Source organism: Lipotes vexillifer, unplaced genomic scaffold, assembly GCF_000442215.2.
Source record: "Lipotes vexillifer unplaced genomic scaffold, Lipotes_vexillifer_v1.1 scaffold796, whole genome shotgun sequence".
NCBI classification, from domain to species: Eukaryota; Metazoa; Chordata; class Mammalia; order Artiodactyla; family Lipotidae; genus Lipotes; species Lipotes vexillifer.
In genome coordinates this window covers 741,905-755,906 of record NW_006773072.1, presented here as the reverse complement: position 1 = coordinate 755,906, position 14,002 = coordinate 741,905, and the positions used below count along the sequence as shown (strand labels likewise).

The following is a 14,002-nucleotide window of genomic DNA, read 5'->3' as shown; positions in this document are numbered from 1 at the left end:
GAGCGTGGCAGGAGGCCAGAGTTTTTAAGGGGAAAATGGTAGGAGATAAAAACCAGAAAGATATTCAGAACATAGAAGTTATTCAGTTTTGTACCAAGAAGTTCAACTTGCATCCCTAAAGGCAGTGATGAAAACCTGAATGTTTGTAGATGAGAGTTTACATGTAGCTTGATTACATGAAACCCTTATTTCAGTAAGGGTTCTGTGGTAAAGATGTGAACCTTAAAAAACTTTGGAGCTTGTAGAATTTCACTAATCACTTTGAAGACCAGTTCTGGCAAGGATGTATTGTTACCACTGAGTGTACATATTAAGCTGGAAAGATACACAAGGATCCCAAAATGTGCCCTCAAAATTCTTAGTCGTGCTTCATTCTTACCTTCTAAGTGAGCATCTGTTGCTCTGTGCTGGGCCCATTATGATGTGGGGATGAGAGACCGTCCTCGTCCTCAAGGACCTCTTCCTTTCCTGGGGAGAGAGCAGCGCAGGTAACGTGCATTGAGACATAATCTTCCGCGGAGGTTAAAGAAGCTTCCAGCAGGGTGGAGGACATTCTGAACACGGACACAAACGGGGCTCCTGAGTGGAAGCGCTCAGACAAGAAATCGCATCGCTTGGTAGTGAGAGCAGTGGTGTCGGCACCTGGACCTGATCCCACTTCTGACACTTACTAGTTGCGTCAGCAGCTTGGGCAAGTTCCACCCTCGCTCTGGGCCTCAGCTCCTCCTTCGGGATGGAGGAGAGACTTGAAGTGCTTACCCGCTCGTTCGTGTTGCTGTGAGGGTGTAGATGAAATGAGGCGTCAGGTGATGGTCGCTCAGCAGATGTCAGTGCTTGTTGCCAGTTCAGGGTGAGATGACACACCCTTCTTAATGTGTGTGGTAGGAGAGTGCTTTCCGAATCCATAGTCCATACCACTGATTCAGCATCCTGTGTTTCAAGTGTGTAGGGACCCAGGGATCTTTTGGAAACTGCAAGAACCCTTGCTGACTGTCCTCTGGCCTTTATTTCTCTCGTTAGTATCCAGTCGGACTTCATCATATTCCACTGGCAAACGTGTCTCTCTGTCTCTCTCAAATTCAAATATGGCACAACCAGGAAGAATTGTTCTGTGTATGACTCAGGAGGTTGGAGATGTAGCTGTTATCTGCAGTGTCCATGTGACACCTGCTAGCACATGTCAAACTGTGCCTGTAGTTTGTTTATTGGTACATCTTTATAAAATACTGAAATTAGTTTTATAAGTGTTTCGTATAGATATATGGTAGAGAGTTAATACGTGTCTATGAAAATTTTCAGATTTTTCAGGTAATTGTGGTTCATTTCTCTTTTCACACTGCTGATAAATCTCTGATGTTTTCCATTGTAGTTTCTTTCAAGATGGCTTGAAGACAGCTGATAAATTGAAACAGTACATTGAAAAACTGGCTGCTGATTTATATAATGTAAGTTCCTTACAAAATACCTGCACTTTAACTTGCTTTTATAGATAAATATCAGTAAATCTGAAATCTGTATTAGAAGAGCATTAAAGAAAAAAGAAGACAAGGTGAAGTGATGTGTTAGCATAAATCTAGGGCCAATAAATGTTTTTTTGTGGTTTGGTTTGTTTTGTTTTTCTGGTTTAACTCAGAGACATCATCACTTGTCAGATATTCCAGAGTAGTTTCTGGGACATAGGTGGAGCAGGGCAAGGGGTAGGTGGGTAGCCATTGGTTCTGAATGGCTCTCCGTGCTGGGGTCAGTAGCATCACATATGAGTGCCCTTTGGTCAGCAGCTGCAGAAGGAAATTTTTATCCTGGAAGGAAAAAAATTAAGTGACTGTCTCTGAGTAAGCAGGTTTATGAATTTTTTTTTTTTTTTTTGCTTGCTTGTTGGTTTTATATTTCCTCTCCTTTTTTCCCCTACTATCTAGGTTTTGCTTTTAGAATAGGAAAATCAAGAGGAAAACCTTCTTGAGAAAAAAACTAATTGCATATGAGAAATCTCAAGTTTGTTCTTCATGAACTGCTTGGCAGTGAATAATATTAAAAGTATATATTTTAGGAGTGTGACTATTGATACATGTGTTCAAATAAGGTTTTAGCGTTACACATGATACCTTATATTCTAATAGAACTTTTCTGATTTGTCTTTGAAAAGTTAACATGGTTCAGGTTGCAGTTAAGCTCCAAGTGATTAATAAGAAAAGCAGCACCAATCCCTTCCCTTCATGTAAACTTTGTAAGCTTTTGTGTATGCATTAGCTCTTGGGATTCTGGTCATTCTCAGGATTGTCTTCTGGCCCATTCAATCACTTCGTGGTATTGATAGTTCCACTGCCACCCTTTGAAATACCAGAAGCAAATAGCTCAATGTCATTTCTTAACCTTTGTTTAAAATGGTCCTTCAGAGCTAATTGTCTAGCCTAGATGTATTATTTAATAAGAAAGCATGTTGCATTATTCACTAATTTCAAAACTCACTGGTACTTTAAGAAGATGAGAAAGTTGTGCCTCTCATATCAAAAATGAGAACGTGTGAAGGACTTTAATAAGGAAATCGACTGTATAATTGAATTGTTTGATGAGTAGTATACATTTGGATGAATTAAACTCTGCTCATAAATAAACTCTGCTCATAAGTGATAGAAGAACTGTTTTTCTCTCATAGATAAAACAGACCCAGGATGAAGAAAAGAAACAGCTGACTGCACTCCGAGACTTAATAAAATCCTCCCTTCAACTTGATCAGAAAGAAGTAGGTGATCTGTGTGTGTTTCCAGCAGGGCTAACCGTGTAAGCAGGGCCGCTTGTGATAGCCTTTGTGTTTCCTGATCTGCAGAACAAGCATAGTGAGAACTTCCTGCCAGCGGCGGGGAGGGGGGGGCACGGACATATATACACTACCAAATGTAAAATAGATAGCTAGTGGGAAGCAGTCACATAGCATAGGGAGATCAGCTTGGTGCTTTGTGACCAGCTAGAAGGGTAGGGGAGGGGGGGTGGGGTGGGGGGGGTAGATGAGACGCAAGACACAGTGCGTACCTGTCATACAAAACACAGTAGGAACAGTCTTTGGGCTCCTGTGCCCTCCTTATAAAAAAAAGATAACCCTCACCCCCAACTCCATGACCAGGTTTTCCATCCTGCCTTTAAGGTGTGTGCTTCAGAAGAACACCCTCCCAGGTGGTGTTGTACATACCTCAGTTCCTCTTAGATCATCCCTGTTTTTCCAGACAGCCAAAAGGGGCTGTCTCATTTTGCCGGAGAAATAGAGAAATATTTTGATACAGATTCTTATAGAGGTTTTGCCCCACAGTTAGGAAAATTAAGGTTGAGATAGTCTTTGGATGCTGAAATGGAGTATACGGTGCATGGTAGGTGTTAGATGAATGCAGTACAAATGCTTAATTATTAATCTCATCTGTTCATTTGTTTGGTTAAACATCTAATGATTACTTACTGTGTGCTGGCAGCTCTTCTAGGCATTAAGCTTGAGTCCCTTCCATCAAGGATCTCATCATCTAGTAGGTAATAGAGTCAGCCATGTGAACAAGTGGCCGGACCTAAAGCGGTATTGATGCTAAGACAGAGATTGGGAGGAGGTGTGCCGGGAAAAAGAGGAAACAAAGAGTCTCAGGAGTGAGAAGCTGCCCAGCACATCCAGCAGGCCACAGCAGCTTGGGGCAGGGCGGGTGGAGGAGTGAGAGATGCCGCTTCTGAGGTGAAAACCCAGACCGAATTGTGGAGAACCTTGGATGCACACTAAAGGGAATGGACTTCATATGAAGGGTACATTAAATAGTGAGCACCGTTTGTTGCATGGGAGAAGGTAAACATTTGCCTGTTTATGTTACGAATTTATTATGGATTCAATTTAAGTGCAGTATTTAAATGCAATATTTAATCATAACCACACAAAATACAGCATTTTTCCTATGTCAGTTCCTCATCATATTATCTCACAATTTACTACCTGTAAATCCCTAAAATTTCCCAAAGGGGTTCATGAGTCCAAGACAAAAACAAAGCAAACCCCCTCAAACATGGGAAGCCCTGCTCCAGCAACACTAATGTTAAAGCAATCTTGAGGGTTCTCTAGACTGAGTGATTATAGCACTCTACCCTCCTGCCTCCCCAGATCCAGTTTTATGTACACGCTGGGTCTTCGTACAGCGAGAGGGGTCTGTAGCCCTGTGACACTGAGCGCCTGCTGACCTGTGGGCAGGGAGGTATGTGGGCTGTGTACCCACGTCCCCTAGTCTCAGCAGTGTCTGCACCTGTGCTTTGAGGCCTCTTAGAAGATGCTTCCTGCTGGTCCTAGGAGAAGCTGTCTCCTTGAATAACTTCTCAGTGTAAGAGCACTAGGAAGACCCAGATAGAGGGGTAAGAGGTAGATCCCTGCCTGGGGAGAAAACTGCGAGGTTTTGAACTGGCTGATATGTGCTTAAGCACTTCCTACCTTTGTTTTGTCACACGGGATTACCTCCTTCCTGTGTGAGGAAGCTTTCTTGGGGAAAAAAAAAGACTACTGCAGCCCCTTTGTGCTTTGCATAGAGACTGATGTATTCTGGTCGTGCTAGCTAAACGCCGCAGTTGCATATAAGCCTCCTATGAACGTGAGGAAATGCACGTGACTTATGGTAATTCCAGCCCAAATTAATAAATGATGTTTTCATTAGCACCGTGTCCAGAGGATTTTACAAGTAAGATTGGTCTTTCACAGCATGCCTGTCCCATTCTCCTGCTGTTTATCATCTCTTATCACAAAATATGTTTAGAAGGTAATGATTTTTAATGCCTTAGTAAATATGTAAGGAGATTGTCCACCAGAGTTCTTGCCATAGCGTGACTGTTTGAGAAGAGTGTAAAGTGCTCTGAAAAGGGGCCTGAGAAATTTAAATCACCCATCAAATCATTCAGCCTCCTCACCCCCACCAGGTTCAACCTGACTCCATTAAAGGAAGCTTCAAGAGTTTGAGCTCTGTTGACACACACACACTACCAAATGTAAAATTATTTGTAGTGAGGTGGATGGACCTAGAGTCTGTCGTAGAGAGTGAAGTAAGTCAGAAAGGGAAAAACAAATACCCTGTGCTAATGCACATACATGGAATCTTAAAACAAAATGGTACTGATGAACCTAGTGGCAGGGCAGGAATAAAGACGCAGATGTAGAGAACAGACTTCAGGACACAGCAGGGGAAGGGGAAGCTGGGACGAAGTGAGAGAGTGGCATGGACATATATACACTACCAAACGTAAATAGATGGCTAGTGGGAAGCGGCTGCATAGCACAGGGAGATCAGCTCGGTGCTTTGTGATCATCTAGAGGGGTGGGGTAGGGAGGGTAGGAGGGAGGCTCAAGAGGGAGCGGGTATGGGGATATATGTATACGTATAGCTGATTCACTTTGTTGTACAGCAGAAACTAACACACCATTGTAAAGCAATTATACTCCAGTAAAGATGTAAAAAAAAAATTATATAAGCACAATTATATTAAACAAAAGTAGAAAATTTAAAAGAAAAGAATTTGAGCTCTAAGTAGAATCTTTGGATTTTTGGTAGAAACTATTTTTAGGGTTGAAAATATTTTATTTTTAATGGTGCTATCCATAAATCATTCCAAAAACTTCATCTTTTTATTTGAGTCTCAGTAGCTCATCATAATTTGCAAACTCTCTGTGTTTTACTCATCTCTCCTTTCACGGTATCCAGTACATTGCCTGGCACCCCAGAACTACTCAATAAATATTTAGTAAGATGAAACAGAAGGAAGTTTTTGCCCACTCCATTCATACCTTACTTTAGAAATTTGAAGCTTCTGTAAATAGAGGTTTAGTTTTAAATTGGATGCCAGAAACATTTATAACCCATTAAGTCAATGAGGGTGTGAATTGCTTGCAGTTTTAAAAGATTTGAGGTTTTACTCCTTAATAATGCATTTTATACGTTAATAAGGTTTTCTAATAAGAAAGTAAAGTAATTTGTACTGCTAATAGAGAATGGGAAATTGAACTAAAAAATAATACCGTAGTTTCGTTCTATAGTTTACATCTCTTGGCTCACATCATGGATTTTTGCCAAGGTTTTAAGTTCACTATTTGAGTTTTAAATTGTTTACCTGAAGTGAGTTTCGCCTTTGCATTTCTCTTTCCTCAGTACACGTTGATTTCTATTGTGCTTTCAAAGGATTCAGAACCTATTTCATTCCTTCAGTTGTGTTTTATTTTGTTTACTTATTGTTAACAGTTCTCCAAGGTTTATTTCCTCAAAAAAGGGAATCCTCTTTTCATTTATCTGGAGTGCCCTGCTAAGCCATCATCTCTCCAAGGACAGAGATAATCATTTGTGTGACTTTCTTAGGCCATAAAACTCATTACTAGTTAGTTTAGGATTGTTGATGCTACCTCTGAATCACTGCTTCCTTCCTGCTTGGTTTAGTGGAATAGGCTTCTGAGGTCAAAGCCTAGGCTTCAGCCACTTTATTCACCTTTAAAACCACCATTTGTCTGATATAAAGCAAGGTCTACTCAATCTGTTTGTTATTCAGAATTGAAAGTTAATTTAGGTTAGTAGTAAATATATGTAAGGAATGTCTTAGTAGTAAGTTTACAGAATATAATAGTTTTCATAAGCTGTCAGCATCTGAGTCCTTATTTTTTAAAAAAGGTAAGTACTTTTATTTTTTTAACTTAGGCTTTCAACATTGTAAATTGATTATATTCCAGTAAAAATTAATTTTAAAAAAAACTAAAAAAAAAAACCCCAGAACTTAGGCTTTTATTTTAAAGGTTAGCAAACCAGTTAAGATGCATAGTTTTAAAGCGTTCAGACAGATAGGAATTATGTGGGCAGATAAAGGGAAGTTTAGTTCAAAGAAAAGCATTCCAAGGAAGAGAGTTATCTTAATGAAAATTGATATCAAGGAGATTTTAGATTTTGTCTTTAATGTTCTGGAGAGGTATAGCTATGGCAAAGATCCCTAACTCCAGGTTGATAGTTAAGTGATTTTCATGTGATTTCATTGGGTTAAAGCAGGAGCTCTGTGGATTTCATTTATCCTGGCCTCTTATTTTGTCCCATGGCTCAGGCCTCTACCACCTGATCTAGTTTTCTATCCTGATAGTTCTTTATTAGTATTATGGCCACATTGCTGCCTCCTAAAAAAAACCCATGTGTCACTACTATTGTATTGGGGGCTGTCACTAGAGGCACTGGTAGAGGCAGGCTATCTCTGCCTACTTGGTGTGTGGTACAGGTCCTCGGTCATAGTTCCATCCAGAAAGTACCTGTCAGGGAGGGCAGAGTGGGCCAAATTACTCTGAGTTCAAGGCTGTGGACCCTGGTTAAAAGTAAACATGGAGGGGAATTTTTCAAGATTCCTACGCCCCACTTCTCCCCAGGTGATTAAACTTGTCCAATAAGATGTTTCAGCTGGAGGGAATCTGGCCAGTTAAAGACAAAGAAATTACTCAGATTAAGAAAACGAATAGAGTTTGTAACCTCTGTCGTCTGAGTCAACTTGCCTGGTACAGCATGCGCTTAGCTCTCAGCTACACCTACACGAGAGAGCAGGACGGTGTAGGTTCTGAGGGGGAGCTTCCATCTCTGAGACGGGCTGCGTCCCAGTGTCCTCAGCATGTTCACCCCGCCTGGGTTTTAGGGAGTGTTCGGGGTGTGCTTTTGAACAGTGAACTCATCACATGTAGAATAGCCCTATAGAGGTGCACTGTCCTGCAGATTTTCCTGCAGCTATTATTAACATGAATATGCATTCACCAAGCACATGCTGTTTGGTCCAGAGGATCCTGAATGCCAGAAAGAGGCCATCGTGGCCTGGAAGGCAGGCCGTGCACAAGCCGTCAGTAAATAATGGCTGCTTCAGCTTTCTGTCTCTTCACCATCGAGTTGCAGCTTATGAACTGGATATTTTTATTAAATTCTCTTCACTTGGAAAAGAAAGGATCTTCTTACAATTTGTTGCTCTTTTTAGATTTTCTAAGTAATGAACTGGGTTTCGCTGAACTGTTGATTCCCTTTACACACACACACGTTGAGGTTTGTCAACCCTTCAATCTTGGTGAAATGTGTACCTCATGCTCTTCCATTCAGCTTTTTTTTCTGTTCTCAAATGACCTGAAATGAAACTTGATAAAGATATTTTATTGTCCCATCACCCAAAGTTTATCATGACTCTAAAGGGCGTGTGTGTGAGAGAAATCTGATATTAATTATCTTTACAGTGATGTTTTCTCCGTGTGTTACAAAAAGTGCTTAAATTATAGACAATAAGACTGTCAATGAAATTAACTGTATTTTCAACTGTTCTGCCTTTTTTTCTCTTGCTTTTGCCCTTCCTGATCGAAGTCTAGGAGAGTAAGTCAATGCTTTCTGTGAGAATGTATTGTCGTACCTCTGTGTCTAAAGCCCCGTGTTCTCGTTCTACAGTTCGGCATTGTTTATTTCTTGCATTTCCACAGTGTAATGGCTGCGTCTGGTCATGCAGTTTTTAGAAACGAGGGGGAGCCTCAGTGGATGTTAGATCAAGCTTGTTTGCATCCGTGTTGTTCTGTCAGCGTTTGTCACCCTGTCACCACGCCATACACTTTTCCCTGCCTTAAAGTCATCTTTTTAAATTAAAAGCATGGTTATAGGTATATTTTTGCAGAGCACTAGTAAGTTACAAAACAAGAATTTTATAGCAATTCTTAGTTCCTCACAGAGGAGGTGTACTTTTCTTTGGGAGTATTTAAGCAGAACACGTGAGGCAGAGGAGGGGTACCTGAAAGAAAATCTCTCGGGATGCATGAGCTTGTCTTGTGGCCCACTTTGGTTCCTCCAGCCCTTCCTGTGCTCACCTCTGCTGCCAGTGTAGACTGGTTTGAGTCATAGACCAGTCTGTCGCTGCACTGTTCGTTTGAAGTCGAGCTGGCTTCTGAACTAGAAATAGGAGATCTCTACCCCAGGCCTCAGCTCTGCCTCGAACTTGCTTGTGACTCTGGCGGTTGCTTACCTGCCCAGTTTCTGCCTCTAGAATAAGGACAAGGACCCGACAGCGCTCAGAAGTTCACAGTTCTCTTAGCTCCAGACCAACAGGCAAAGGCTCCATGGCAGAATAGAGTCAAGGATTTGAGAACTGTCTCTGGCATTTGTCTAATCTGTGGTTTCTCCATTCTAGGATTCCCAGAGCCGGCAAGGAGGATACAGCATGCACCAGCTCCAGGGCAACAAGGAGTATGGCAGTGAGAAGAAGGGGTACCTACTGAAGAAAAGCGATGGGTACGTATACAGCCAGCCTGGGGTCCTGTGTGTGCTTAGCATACTTACAGGTGTTAGTAACCTAGGAACCTGTCCCAGCCTCAGATAGGGAAACGTACTTACAAGGTTTCCAGTGCACCAGCTTCAGACCTTTAGCACACTGCTTTCCTCAGTAAGTCTGAGATTTAACCTGCTGTCTTCAGAAGCAGCAGTAATTGTTCTGTGGTCCCTAAATGGCACCTGCGACTTGTGACGTGCAATTTGAGGAATGCAGGCACTGAGTCGAACTTGAGCACACGGCTCGCTGACTGCATGCTCGCCCACCTCTCTGGTTTTTCCACTGTGGTGTTCTCTGCCAGATGACCCCCTGGCCGCGCAGACCCCAGCCTTGAGAGTCAACCTTGACTCCGCTCTTTCCTCTTGCATCACAGCCAGCCTGACGACAAGCTCTTCCGTTTCTATTGGGTGGGCCAAAAAGTGCCTTTGGTTTGTAAGTAAAAATAAAAGACACATTTTTCATTTTCACCAAGAACTTTATTAAACAACGTATTCACCCTTTTGTTCCACTACCTTCTGCCATTTTTCAGGCAACTTTATAATTCCATCTTCCCGAAACTTTGTATCTTTTTGAGCAAAGAGCTGTTCCAGATGCCTTTTACAGTCTTCCAGGGATTGAAGTTTTTTCCATTAAGAGAATTTTGTAAAGACCTAAATAAATTGAAATCTGAAGGTGCAATGTCTGGCGAATACAGAGGATGAATCAGAACTTCCCAGCCAAGCTGTAACAGTTTTTGCCTGGTCATCAAAGAAATATGCAGTCTTGCGTTATCCTGGTGGAAGGTTATGCGTTTTCTGTTGACTATTCCAAACACTTTTCATCAAGTGCTGCTTTCAGTCGGTCTGATTGGGAACAGTAGTTGTTGGAATTAATCGTTTGGTTTTCCGCAAGAAGCTCATAATAGAGGACTGACTCCCTTTCAATCCCACCATATACACAACATAACCTTCTTTGGATGAAGACTGGCCTTTGGTGTGGTTGTTGGCGGTTTATTTTGCTTGCCCCCTGATTTCTTCCATTCCACACGATTGTATAGTATCCACTTTTCATTGTCCATCACAATTTATTTTAAAAACGGAATGTTTTCATTACATTTAAGTAGAGAATCACATGTAGAAATAAGGTTAAGAAGGTTTTTTTCACTTATCTTATGTGGAACCCCAAGCATCAAAGTGATTCACATAACCAGGCTGGTGCAAATGATTTTCAAGGCTTGATACGGATATTTTGAGTATGTCAGCTATCTCCCGTATGGTATAATGTTGATTGTTCTCAATTAATGTCTCAATGTGATTGCTATCAACTTCAACTGGTCTACCCGACAGTGGAGCATCGTCCAGCAAGAAATCTGCAGCACGAAACTTCGCAAACCACTTTTGACAGGTTCGCTCAGTCACAGCACCTTCTCCATGCACCGCACAGATCTTTTTTTGCGTTTCAGTTGCATTTTTACCTTTCTTGAAATAATAAAGCATAATATGCAGAAAATGTTGCTTTGTTTCTTCCATCTTCAGTATTAAAATGGCTACACAAAAATTCACCAGTTTTGATAAGTCTTTTTTTAAATGCATGCTGATATGACAGCTGTCACATGCAATCTAACAAAACTGTTTCCAGTGAAGTTAAAGACAACTAAGTGCTACTAGAGCCATCTTATGCTACTAGAACCATCTTATGGGAAAAACCGAACGAACATTTTGGCCAACCCAATAACGAGAAGGTATACATGACTTGCTGCCTCTGCTGCCCTGCTCTCAGATGAGCACCGTCACCTCTCCTGGACTATTTTGGTGGCCTCCTAACTGGTCTCTCTGTCACTCACTCGTCCCTTCTCCGGTTCATCTCCACACAGCACGTTGGGCTGTTTCCAAAGTCATTCCCCACCTCTCTCTCCAGCCTCATTTGGGCCATTTTCTCCCCTGGTCCTTCCACACTTGCCGTCTTTCTGTTGCTTGAACAAATGATTCTGTTTCACAGTAAGTAAGTAGAATCTTGATTATTTGCTTTACTAATTATCATCCTTTAAAAGAAAGTTTCTTGTTTTCTGATTGTTTGTGGATGTGTGCTCCTTGGCTTTATGTAAGACATGTAGATTTTCATTTTGTTTTAATTTGTTTGTTAAAATTGCAACTATTTCTCCTGCACGTTTCTGGGATCACTGTCAGTTTTGCTCATCATTCTTCCCATGCATTCAACAGATATCTTCTGGGAGTCCTACGTGCCAGACACTGTTGTAGACACTGGGACGATAACATTGAAACTATAACATTGAAAGTCCTTATCATTATAGAGCTTACATTCTCAATGGGGAGACAGGTGATAACGAAGGAAATATGTTTACACCTATATGTATATGCCTGTAGAAAACTTAGAGTGCTGTTTTATAGGCCTGAAATTTTAACATAATTAGATGATACCAGAATTATCTTAAAGCAGCTTGCTTTTTCAATCAACAGTGTGCTTTAGAAATCTGTTTATGTAGGTCTGCACATATGTAGTTGTTTTCTTCTTTTAAACTCCTACATAATAATACTCTGTAGTATGAATGTAACTATAATCATTTACTCATTCCTCCTATTAGATTTCTATTGTTTCTGTTGTTTCCCATTTTCACTATCAAAAACGGTGCTATAATGAGCATCCTTGTGCATGCCTACTAGTCTGAATTACCCTCCACCTGGGATAATAAAAGGCAACCAAAATTTTCTGGTTTGTGTGGTTTTGGGGTTGGGGTTGGGGTTTTTTGGTAATGACTGTTATGCATCATAACTCTGTTATGATAGTTACGTGAACCAGGTACTGTATCAGCTTGTGTTTGACTCCCTCCTTAGGATCCGGAAAGTGTGGCAGAGAAGGAAGTGCTCTGTCAAGAACGGGATTCTGACCATCTCCCACGCCACAGTAAGTGTGTCTGGTAATTTACCAAGCTGTGTCTGTGATGCCTACTGACCACGTGGACTGGAAAGCAAACACGTGCTGTAACCAGCAGTGAAAATTTCCCCAGGTGCCTTTAATGTATGGATTAGGTCAGGGGGGTTAGGATATTCCTTTACAAAAGAAATTGGGGCTTCCCTGGTGGCGCAGTGGTTGAGAGTCCGCCTGCCGATGCAGGGGGCGCGGGTTCATGCCCCGGTCCGGGAAGATCCCACATAGCACGGAGTGGCTGGGCTCGTGAGCCGTGGCCACTGGGCCTGCGCGTCCGGAGCCTGTGCTCCGCAACGGGAGAGGCCACAACAGTGAGAGGCCCGTGTACCACAAAAAAAAAAAAAGAAATTGGTCCTTTCTTCCTGCTTCATCTCTTGCTCCGCCAGAACTTTTTGTCTTCTGCTCCCTCAAACTGAATCAGGTATTCTTTTACTTTATAATCTCATCTTTGGGGAAGTATTACTGGTTGTTCTGAAAAACCTAAAGTTTTCTGAATTATAAAGATGGCAGAGGGTGTTGTGGTCTATACATGAAAAAGTGATGTAGGGAATGAAACAATACGTGTTACACTGTTCAATCTTTTTTTTATTGTTACGATTTATTTAAATTACTCAAAAAGCCCCTCAGTATACTAAAGGATTAAAACATATATAAATAAAACAGTGGAATACTAAAATTTCATCAATTATGACTCCCCTTGTTTTAGGAATAAAGGCAATCTAATAGAAAGTGGAAAATAATAAAGCCAAGTTACTAACATTTACATTCTGTTTCCCTTCAGATTGTTGTATACCTATATATTATGTAGTTATACTTACAGTCTATCAGAATTTTTATTTTTATGCTTCATATCACCCATTTCCAACTAAAAGTTCCAGTATCGACAAAATCCCTGTACTTGTCAATAAGGTTCAGTCTTGGTGGTAGTCAAAGACATGCACAGTAAAACAAGGAATTACTATTTTGCCCTTTTAAAAATAGCAAAAAAATTTTTTTAATCTTAAAGATGCAAAGGTTATCGTGGAAGATGTGACAAGTAGGAATGGAAACAGCAAAGTGTAGCAAGTGTCTTGACAGAGGTGCATGCAGTTTAACCCAGTGATCCCAGCTTGGAGAGGCTTGTAGTTAGAGTTCAGTACACCCGTGCCGAGTGATACTCTTCAGTTCTGTAAGCAGTTAACTGCTCGCAGGATGGTAGAAACAAGGGATGAGCAGTTATTACACTGGCTTAGATTTACCTCTCTGGAGGAGGAAAGGAAGTGCCACTTATTAAGCACTTCCTCGTGCCGCATACTTCATAAAGTTTATTTCATTTAGTCCTCCCCACAGCCCACGTGGTATTATAATCTTCATTTCACAGATGAAGAAGATAAGGCACAGAGAAGCACCATGACTTGGCTGGTAACTGGCAGAGTTGGAAACTCAGGCTTGGGTCTGTCTAGCATTGGGCCTTACGCCCCTTCCAGGCTGCACTCTCCCCAGGGCACTTAATCAGGTCCTGTTCGTCTCCCTTCAGCCCCTTAACAGACCTTGACACAGAATGTGGTCGGTACACACCTGTGGCCAAACCCTTCCAGGTAGTTGGTTATACACGCATCTTAAAAATTATTGGCCTTTATGCAACTTGAGCAGTTATGTCATCTCTGTCCTTTTCCTCCTGCAGAAACCTTGGGCTGATTCCTCAGAGGTCTTCAGCTTCCCTCAGACAGCCCAGCTGAGATTTTTAACTATCATGCCAGTTGGGACAAGCCACCCATCTGATAACAGAATTCCT

At 41.5% G+C, this 14,002-nt stretch overlaps 1 protein-coding gene across 1 annotated transcript in view; it reads left to right on the top strand.

The window, feature by feature from the left end:
• Window positions 1–14,002, top strand: part of ASAP1 (ArfGAP with SH3 domain, ankyrin repeat and PH domain 1) — a 273,681-nt gene that overhangs the window by 192,822 nt on the left and 66,857 nt on the right. Inside the window, exons 9-12 of the mRNA XM_007447987.1 lie at window positions 1,370–1,445; window positions 2,654–2,740; window positions 9,166–9,266; window positions 12,135–12,204. Coding sequence (XP_007448049.1) covers window positions 1,370–1,445; window positions 2,654–2,740; window positions 9,166–9,266; window positions 12,135–12,204 — 334 coding nt within the window. The remainder of the gene's footprint in view (window positions 1–1,369; window positions 1,446–2,653; window positions 2,741–9,165; window positions 9,267–12,134; window positions 12,205–14,002) is intronic.